The 10,524-nt window shown below is 49.9% G+C and overlaps 1 protein-coding gene across 1 annotated transcript in view; it reads left to right on the top strand.

The window, feature by feature from the left end:
* Window positions 1-10,524, top strand: part of LOC112136336 (protein unc-13 homolog B) — a gene marked incomplete in the record, with an annotated part of 71,577 nt that overhangs the window by 36,526 nt on the left and 24,527 nt on the right. Inside the window, 6 exon segments of the mRNA XM_036213481.1 lie at window positions 5,210-5,259; window positions 5,339-5,414; window positions 5,810-5,815; window positions 6,154-6,228; window positions 8,203-8,422; window positions 8,494-8,721. Coding sequence (XP_036069374.1) covers window positions 5,210-5,259; window positions 5,339-5,414; window positions 5,810-5,815; window positions 6,154-6,228; window positions 8,203-8,422; window positions 8,494-8,721 — 655 coding nt within the window.

The following is a 10,524-nucleotide window of genomic DNA, read 5'->3' as shown; positions in this document are numbered from 1 at the left end:
TTCTGGTTTCATGACCCCAGAGCTCTGTGACTCCGCCCCTGAGAGGATGTTACCATGGCAACCACAAAGCTTGGTTTGAGTACAGTTGTTAGGTTTTGGTACGTTCATCAGACCTCGACATGAAGATGGGCGAGCAGGTTTCTGATTACAAAGCGCCCCCACCAGGAAGGAGCTGCATTTATAAACGCTCAGATGTTTGTTTTCAGCATCGATCAGGAGAATGTTACGTAAAATGAAAGAAGCGGACGTGAATCTCCGAGTCTCTCCTGATTCCTCTGATCATCATCAAAGATCTTTGATAGTTTGTTGAGTCTGTGCTGGAAATTTTAAAATCTTTCCTCCTGAAAGAAGTTGTGACTCTTTGCTGACAAAATCATTAATTACAGCTGGATTACAGCCTGATCATATCCAGATTACAGCCGGATCATATCCAGATTACAGCCTGATCATATCCAGATTACAGCCGGATCATATCCAGATTACAGCCATATCATATCCAGATTACAGCCTGATCATATCCTGATTACTGCCAGATCATATCCAGATTACAGCTGGATCATATTCAGATTACAGCTGGATCATATCCTGATTACAGCTGGATCATATCCAGATTACAGCCAGATCATATCCAGATTACAGCCATATCATATCCAGATTACAGCCTGATCATATCCTGATTACAGCTGGATCATATCCAGATTACAGCCGGATCATATCCAGATTACAGCCATATCATATCCAGATTACAGCTGGATCATATTCAGATTACAGCTGGATCATATTCAGATTACAGCTGGATCATATCCAGATTACAGCTGGATCATATCCTGATTATAGCTGTATCATATCCTGATTACAGCTGGATCATATTCAGATTACAGCTGGATCATATCCAGATTACAGCTGGATCATATCTTGATTATAGCTGTATCATATCCTGATTACAGCTGGATCATATCCAGATTACATCCAGATTATAGCCTGAATATATTGATTATAGCTTGATTATATCCAAATTATATCCAGATTACAGCCTGATTATATCCAGATTACAGCCTGATCATATCTAGATTATATCCTGATTATATTCAGATTGCAGCCTGATCATATTCAGATTACAGCCTGATTATATCCAGATTATATCCTGATTATATCCAGATTACAGCCTGATCATATCCAGATTACAGCCTGATTATATCCAGATTATATCCTGATTATATCCAGATTACAGCTGGATCATATTCAGATTACAGCCATATCATATCCAGATTACAGCTGGATCATATTCAGATTACAGCTGGATCATATTCAGATTACAGCTGGATCATATCCAGATTACAGCTGGATCATATCCTGATTATAGCTGTATCATATCCTGATTACAGCTGGATCATATTCAGATTACAGCTGGATCATATCCAGATTACAGCTGGATCATATCCTGGTTATAGCTGTATCATATCCTGATTACAGCTGGATCATATCCAGATTACATCCAGATTATAGCCTGAATATATTGATTATAGCTTGATTATATCCAAATTATATCCAGATTACAGCCTGATTATATCCAGATTACAGCCTGATCATATCCAGATTACAGCCTGATTATATCCAGATTATAGCCTGATCATATCCAGATTACAGCCTGATCATATCTAGATTACATCCTGATTATATCCAGATTACAGCCTGATCATATCTAGATTACATCCTGATTATAGCCTGATTATATTCAGATTACAGCCTTCCAGTCTTCTGTACGTTTCAGATTTGACGGAAGGAAATCTGAATGTTTCTGTTCAACTGGAATAAATTCAGCGATAAACTTTCATGAACTCAGTCAAGCGTTTGAACATTTTCTGGATCTTTTCTGCTCCGCGCTTCGTCTCCCTTCAGAAGTTTGAGGAGAACCTCTGAGCTTCCAGTCTGTTTTTCATGCTCTGAAAGGCGGAGTCACCTGCAGCAAAACCCGAATCACTCGTTTAGAGTTCAGATGAGTCCCAGAGCGATTCTCCGGAGCTCCCGTCCACACCTGAACCAGATATGGACCTTCTGGTCCAGATCTGGTTCAGATCTGGTCCAGATCTGGACAGAAACTGAGGGAAGGAGATGTTGAGGATGTACAAAGCCTTTTCACGTCGTCTCTAACATACGTCTCCAGGCTTCGTCCCTGAAATGTCCTTGAGTCAGCTTCAGACCCAGTTTCCCTGAAAGTTCTCGTTTCTAAATGTCTTCTTTGTGTTTCCGTCCCTCAGCTGATGCTGATTTGGACTGAAGTCTCAGGAGAAACTTCAGAAGAAGTTTCAGGAGAAGTTTCACTCTCGCTGAGCTGCGACCCAGAAGCCTTTCCCAGCACCACCATGGGAAAGGAGCCGCTCCAGTGAGGAGATGTTCTCCAGGAATCGCTTCAACGGACAACATGGAGCCGGCGTCGCCCCCAAAGGGGGAGCAAAGCCCAAAGTTCATCTTCCCAAAAAGAGGGCGCCGAACCCCAAAGTGGCTTTGGTCATTCGAGGGAAAATCCACCGCCTGCTTCAGGGTTCTGCAGAACCTCACGTCCCAGACTCCCTCCTTCATCACGCAGCTGCCGAGGAGGAAGATGAGGGGGGGCCGTGCTGCTCCCTCCCACAGCTGCCGCGGGCCCCCAGCAGGAGTCCGTCGTGTGTCGGGGAGGCGGAGCTGAACAGGGAGGGCTGCATGAAGATGCCCTGCAGCCTGCGCAGACGCAGCCGAGGCCCCACCCAGGTCAGACACATTTCCTTTGAGAGCGGACTCCGGGACGCCCCCGAGCGGACGCCGCTCTACAGCCCCCCCAGCCCGGACCTGAATGGGAACAGACTCCACGGCGGCAGGGACCTGTCCCCCCCCCGAGGCCGTCCCAAGCGACCGTACTCTGCCGGCGACTGCTTAGACTGCAGCTTCAACCGGACCCCCCCACAGCCGCTCTGTGAGGACGACAGAGAGGCCGCCTCCAGCGCAGTCATAGAGCATATTCTAAAAGAGCTGCGAGGGATCAACAAGATCCAGGAGGAGATCTCCGACCTCAGGGACTACCTGACATCGGTGCGCGGGTCCGTGGAGGAGGTGTCGTCCTGCGTGGACGCCGTCCTGCTGGAGATCGAGGGCATGCGCTCCAGCAGCAGAGCCGGCTCCGCCGCGCGTGTGGACTCCTGGTCTGAGCCGGGATCTGCTCGTAGAAGACCCGTCAGTGCCCACAGCACCTTAGGGAGGGCGGGGCCAAACACGGACGTCAACGGTCTCCCCACAGCGCACCGCCAGCGCCACAGCGTTCACGGAGAAGTGGGAGCTGAAGAGCTGGCTGTGTCTCCCGCTCAGGAATCCATGGAGGAGCAGGATGATACCTCGGAGCAGAGCTCAGACATCCCAGATGCTTATTTGACTGGAAAACTGGGCTCCACATACCGGGAACAGCGGGACTGTCCGAGCCCCAGCTCCCTGTCCTCGGGTCACAGCTCCAAGTCCGAGTCCGACCTGGAAAGGCCTTCATCTTCCCATGAACCAAAGCCTCACGGAGACAGACAGGAGCGTTGGGCCGACGTTCTTCCACCACGCCGCGTCCACGTGGATCCGGCGTGGCCCCGGAATGGTCCCGACGGCTGGAGCGGCCCTCCTCGAGGAGGAGGTGGGAGCTGGGAGCATCCTGGAGCGGCAGGAGGTCCGCCCATGGGAAGCTCGGAACCGGGATCCAACTGTCCAGCCAACAGGAGGCAGGAGGAGGGGAACAGACCTCTGAGGCGGAGCCGGTCCAGACCTCCAGATCTCTCTAACCTCCAAGCGGATGGATGTGAATGTGGGGCTGATGTGTCCCTCCCCCAGAGCTCAGGTTACCATTCACGCCTCACTGCCGACGCCGAGGACTCCGACCTCCAGCAGACTAGTGACCTGAGTTTTTCAGCCAGCTGGGAGACCTGTTTCCCTCCTGGGGAGGCGTCTGGAGGGGGGTGGAGTGAGACCTGCTTCAGCGCCGCTGCTGACGGAGCACTAATCCTGAACCAGAACTGTGCAGACCGGGTTCCTGAAGGAGCCCCCCCTGAGGGCTTCGCCGTCAAGCGCTTTGGGCGGGCGGTGCTCGGCTTTAGCTCCGCCTTGAGAGGGGCTCTACGAAAACTGGAAGTTCCTCCAGCTGAAGGGAAAACTGACTTTCCTGCTGAGGAGCGGTGGGAGGAGCTGGGGGAGGAGCCTTCTTATGGGGGGGCGGGCGCTCCAGGAGAAGTCACATGGAACGGCGTCAGTCGGCCGTCTGCGGTGATCCGGCGGGTGGACAGTGTGTGTGAGGGTCATCCGGGTTCTGAAGGTCCGGTTGCTGCCTCAGACCAGCCGGTTCCAGTGGAAGAACCTGCAGAACTTCAGGACCAGCTTTCACCTGCAGGACACCTGTTTGCACAAGAATCTTCAGACCTGGAAGAAGCCGGACCAACCGAGCCGGGTCCCGGCGTGGAGGCTGAAGGTCGGGTGGAGGAGCGCAGACTGACGGGTCTGAGGAGCTTCCAGCAGGTTCTGCGAGACAAACGGGAAACCAAGCGCGACCTCCTCGGAAGGAGCATGTCCAGCTCCTCCCAGAATGACTTAGGTAGTTCTGAGTCTGGTGCAGCACAGCCTGAGTCCAGATCTAAACGTCAGTCGCTGGTGCAGCTGAACCTCCTGTCCTCCTCTGACGAGCTCCTCCTGAGGAGCCACTTAGTGAATTAGAAACGATGACTCATGTTCTTGGAAAGCCCGCCTGACTTTGAGGCGGTCAGAGGAAATATTAGCAGAGCTTTCATGAGGAGTTCTACGTGTTACTGAAACATTTATGGTTTCTGTCACTCTGAGCGTCTCCTTCTCTGTTTTACAGATGGAGGTGAAGATGGAGACCAGGTTACATGTAACATCCTCAGAGAAGCTTCTTTCTGTCGTAACCTTTGTTTGTTCCTGCAAACACCTGCCGTCAGGTGTTCCATGAATCCATCTCCTCACGGCTCAGAGCAGCAGGACTCCAGCATGCAGCGTTAATGTGAAGCTGTTAGATCCTCGTCTGCTGCTTTTAGCTCAGGAGTGAATGGAGACGTGAAGGTCGTCTCCTCGGCATGAAACTGAAACTCAACCAACTCTGTTCATCTCCGTCTTCATCTTATGGTTTCCTCATAGACCTTCAGTGCAGAAAAACCTCCTGTTCCGCGTCCTGACGTTTGTCTCTGTGTTCCAGGGTCCACGTCTAGAGGGGGACCCCAACAAGCAGCCGTGGGCCAAGCCAGGGTCAGTGGGCGGGGCCTGCACACTCCGACGTGTAGCTGCTGACGCTAATGTTGATCTGTGACTTCTGTGTCGTCCTCAGAGGAAACGCTCCGTTTGGGATCGACAGCATGCCGGACCTCCGCAGGAGGAGGCCCGTTTCGCTGGTCAGCGACCTGGTGAGTGCAGCAGCAGACTCCGCCTTTTCTGAGGTTTGGCGGCTGTAAGTCACAGAGGAAACGCTGCTCTTAGGGTAGCGGCCTTCCAGCTTTAGTGTGTTTTATTTCTACCGTAAACTAGTATTTGTACACTGTCCTGACAGATGAATAAACTAAGGTCATCTTACAGGAAGTCAGACTTTAGTAGTTCTCTGCCACTTCTCTGATTACCATAGCAACCCACCAGATTCTAACCCTAATCCTAACCTTAACCTTAAAAGAAACAGCTGTACTTCTCTGTCTTCAGACGTTGAATCCTGATTGTGAAGGACTGATGTGAACGCTGAAGTTGTGTTTGTGTCTGTCTGCTTTCTTTCCGTTCTGTCCTAACCTTCTGGATCTTCCATCTGCTTCAGGCCATGGTGAGTCCAATCCACCAGATCAGATCTGCTGGATGAGTCTGTCTCTAAATGTTACCATATTCTCTCCTCAACCTTCAGTTTCCAGCATTCTGCACTTGTGGTCAAAGTTTCAAGTAGCTTCCTGCTGCTGCTTTGCCCTTTTCCATCCCCTGACCTCACCTGGCAGGTGTGGCCAGCATTCCCTAATCAGCCCCTCCGGTCCATAAGACCCACACAAGGATGATGAGTCAGTCCAGCAGGCATGCATGAGTTTTAATCCCGACCTGGACGGCTCACCTGGCAGACCGACAGCGCTCTGACACACCTGAGGAACTGACTGTGGCTCTCTGTGGTTTCAGTCCATGATCCAGTCCAGGAAAGCCGGCCTGGCTCAGACTCTGGCCACGCGGGCCTCCCTGAAGGACGGAGAGCTGGTGAGTAACTCGCCTCCACACACACCTGACAGACGGAGTCTCGACAGGTGTTCATCCGCACCTGTACAGCGTTACTTGTGCTGCTTTGGTTTCATCCTCTGCACATGCTCAGTGAGGTTTTGGTTTCACCAACAGTCAAGGACTTTGATCCGGTTTCGAGTTCAGCTGTCATGAACGCTCCTGTCAGAATCAAACCCGGATTGTCCCGGTTCTGCTCTTTCATTCAGTCCGTCTGCTGTTCCTCCTTCTGGACCTCCTTTAGGCAGGAGGCGCTGGTCCATCAGGAGCAGATGGGTCAAAAAGAGAGTAAAGTTCTGACAGGAATAAAACCAGAGAAAAGACCAAACCTGATGTGTGTGGGGGGGCAGTCTCAACATCAAAAGCTCAGACGTGACCTGAGGTTCTGCGGCGTTCTTTGAGTCTGACATGAGATTTGAAATGTCTGAACCTTGGTGAGGTCACTGCGTCGTATCTACCAATCAGGGACTCGTCTCTGGACGTGATGCGTTCAGTGACTGGTGGGATCAGGTACGCCGACCCGGGAGGCTGGCTGGCGGCTGCCTGCTCGGGTCTCTGGAACGTTCTTATATATATTTATTTTCACCGACACAAGAATGAATTTAGATCTTCTAATTTTATCCTTGTGTTTATCTGTCCCTGTCAGGTGAACGTGGTCAGTAGGTCAGACAAAAGAGCGGAGAACCGCGTTACAAGCGGGCCACAAAACCAGCCAACCACAGACACGGACATGACGCCTGATGGGGATTGGTCAGAAATTCCTCCAATCAGCTGGTAGACTGTCTGTCCGGGATTGGCTGGTTTTTGTTGCACGTTTGTAACGCGGTTCTCCGCAGAAGAGAGAGAATTTCTCTGGAGTGAAAAATGTTTTGTTTGCTCGTTTTTGAGGTTTAATTGCATTTTGCTGTTTCAAGTGCAAAACTGTTTTTTGAAGTTTTATATTCAAACCAGTGTGTGTTTGTTTGTGTTTGTGTGTTTGTTTGTGTTTGTGTGTGTGTTTGTGTTTGTGTTTGTGGGTGTGTTTGTGTGTGTGTGTGTTTGTGTTTGTGTGTGTGTGGGGGGGTGTGTTTGTGTGTGTGTTTGTGTTTGTGTGTGTGTGTGTTTGTGTTTGGAATAACGGCACCAAAATCCTCCATAAGCTGCTTCTCCTGCAGCAGGACTGAAGTGTCAAACTTACATCTCTTTAACAATGAAAGTGTAATCTGCTGACAACACATTTAAATCTGGTGTTAATTACCATCCTATGAACATGTTCTCCTGATACGATCCTTCCTTGAATGTAATTTGACATAAAAGTGAATCAGCAGCTCTTTACAGTCACTGAGCAACCTCTAAGCTACTGCAGAGAAAACATCCTGGAGCTGCCCCTGGCCTTTCACCTCCGTTCATCTCCTTTTATCTTCTTCCATCTCCTTTCATTTTCTTCTATCTCCTTTCATCTCCTTTCACCTCCTTTTATCTACTTTCATCTCCTTTTACCTCCTTTCATCTCCTTTTATCTTCTTTCACCTCCTTTGACCTCCGTTCATCTCCTTTATCTTCTTTCATCTCCTTTTATCTCTTTTCATCTCCTTCCATCTTCTTTCATTTTCTTTTATCTCCTTTCATCTCCTTCCATCTTCTTTCATCTCCTTTTATCTCCTTTTATCTCCTTTCATTTTCTTTCATCTCCCTGTATCTCCTTCCATCTCCTTTCATCTCCTTTCATCTCCTTTTATCTCCTTTCATTTTCTTTCATCTCCCTTTATCTCCTTTCACCTCCTTTCATCTTCTTTCATTTTCTTTTATCTCCTTTCATCTCCTTTCATCTCCTTCCATCTTCTTTCATCTCCTTTCATCTCCTTTCATCTCCTTTTATCTCGTTTCATCTCCCTGTATCTCCTTCCATCTCCTTTCATTTTCTTTAATCTCCTTTCATTGTAATGCTCTACATTCTGAATCTTTCCGCTCTGACAGAAAACTCACGTCTACAAGAAGACTTTGGAGGCTCTCATCTACCCCATCTCCTGCACCACGCCGCATCACTTTGAGGTGTGGACGGCCACCAAGCCCACCTACTGCTACGAGTGTGAAGGCCTGCTGTGGGGCATCGCCCGGCAGGGCATGCGCTGTGCAGAGTGTGGTGTGAAAGTGCACGAGAAATGTCAGGAGCTCCTGAACGCCGACTGCCTGCAGAGTGAGTCCCTCCCCTGAAATCAGGACGTCTTTGAATGTCTGTGTATCTCCTAACGAACGCCACGTCTTCAGGAGCTGCGGAGAAGAGCTCCAAGACGGGGGCGGAGGACCGGACGCAGCACATCATCATGGCCATGAAAGACAGGATGAAGATCCGTGAGAGGAACAAGCCTGAGATCTTTGAGGAGATCCGGAAGGTCTTCAACATCTCGAAGACGATCCACGCTCAACACATGAAGAACATCAAGCAGAGCGTCCTGGACGGAACCTCCAACTGGTCTGCAAAGATCTCCATCACAGGTATGTTTCAAGAAACCGGTTTGGATGAAGGACTTTGGTCAGTCAAGGCCTTCAGATCAGCGACTGTGAATGAAACCTTCAAGCGTCTGCTCTCAGTGGTCTGAACAGGAGAGGCTGCTGTAAGATGACCTGAGGAAACATCTCCTCCAGATCCACAAAATCTCACCGGCTCAGGAGGGGAAGCCGTTCTCTGCCCCCACTGTGTGGGCGGGACGTTGTCCGGCGGTAGAAGGAGTTCCTCCAGGATCTCCTTGAACTTGCAGAGACGCCTCCTTCTTGAGGAAGCAGATGGGGGGACTCTGGGGGGGGCTGTCCATCAGTGGAACTGAAGACACCAGGGTGGTTAGTGAGCTCAGATAAACTCCTCTCCTCATCCTCCCTGTGAGAGTCTCTGCCAGAATCCTGGAGAGGAGGGCGGTGAGGTTTGGGTTCTAGTGATGGAACAGAAGACCAGCTCTACGCCCTCTGTAGGGGCTGGGGGGTCGTGGGAGTTCATCCGGTCCATATGGATGAAACTTCCTCTTCAAATTCTGTTTCAGTCTTGGCTGCTGCCGTCGCGTCGGCGGCGTCCTTGAGACGAGTTTGAACATTTGTTGGTTTTGTGAGAAGAAACATCCTCATCCTCGTCGCTGCAGCAGAACCGGAAACCTCAGTAAGAAGAAGCTTCTGTCCAGCTGTGAACCGGGGGTGTGGGGGGGGGTTCCTAAAGCCCAAACTTTAATGAAGCTCCAGAGCTGCAGAAGCTGCACTCATGCACACACACAAACACAAAAGTAAGCGTAACTCCTCATCAGGACCGCTGCTGTTACCACAGCAACCATAGACATCACTCCAGTCAGTGGCAGCGGCGTTGCCATGGCAGCCATCACACCTTGTCTCTCCAATCAGAGGCTGTGACGAAGGCGAGACATGAAGATGATGTTTGAGGTTTCTGGAATCCTGCAGAGTTTTCCTGCTGGACAGAGCCTGCAGTCCTCCACAGGGAACCTGAAGTTTGGTTTGTAGCTGGAGAACACGAGAGAACACTAGAGAACACGAGAGAACACGACAGAACACGAGAGAACACGACAGAACACGAGAGAACACGACAGAACACGAGAGAACACGACAGAACACGACAGAACACGACAGAACACTAGAGAACACGACAGAACACGACAGAACACGTGAGAACACGACAGAACACGAGAGAACACGACAGAACACGGCAGAACACGACAGAACACGACAGAACACAAGAGAACACTAGAGAACACGTGAGAGCACGAGAGAACACGAGAGAACACGTGAGAACATGGAAGAACATGAGAGAACATGGAAGAACATGAGAGAACATGGAAGAACATGGAAGAACATGCCAGTCAGCTGTAAAACCACACACATCCTAAACTTTTTCTGCATGTCAGCACATCGATTTACGTGGATTGATTCAGAGAACCATCAATGGTCAGAAACAGCGTTCTTCTTTATACCTGTGAATACCTGAGCTTCCAGCATGTGGTTGAACTCTTTTATGTTGAGATATTTATCTTTTGTCATCGTGGAATGGGTGAAGGAAAGTGTCAGATGTGATAGAAGCTCTAGATAACTGTGGAGAGAACAGCCATGTTGTTCAGACCAGAGACAGGAAGCAGAGATGAAGATGCTGAGGTTCTGTTTGGGAGTGACCAGGATGGATCAGGAATGAGTCCATCAGAGGAACAGCATGTTAGAGGTTCTGGAGATAAAGTCCAGACTGAGATGGTTCATGTCCAGAGGAGAGGGAGATGCTGAGTGTAGAGCTGCAGGAAGAGGTCCAGAGGA

Source organism: Oryzias melastigma, linkage group LG9 (assembly GCF_002922805.2).
Source record: "Oryzias melastigma strain HK-1 linkage group LG9, ASM292280v2, whole genome shotgun sequence".
Taxonomy (NCBI): Eukaryota; Metazoa; Chordata; class Actinopteri; order Beloniformes; family Adrianichthyidae; genus Oryzias; species Oryzias melastigma.
Note: the sequence above shows the minus strand (reverse complement) of the source record. Positions and strands in the feature narration are given on the sequence as shown.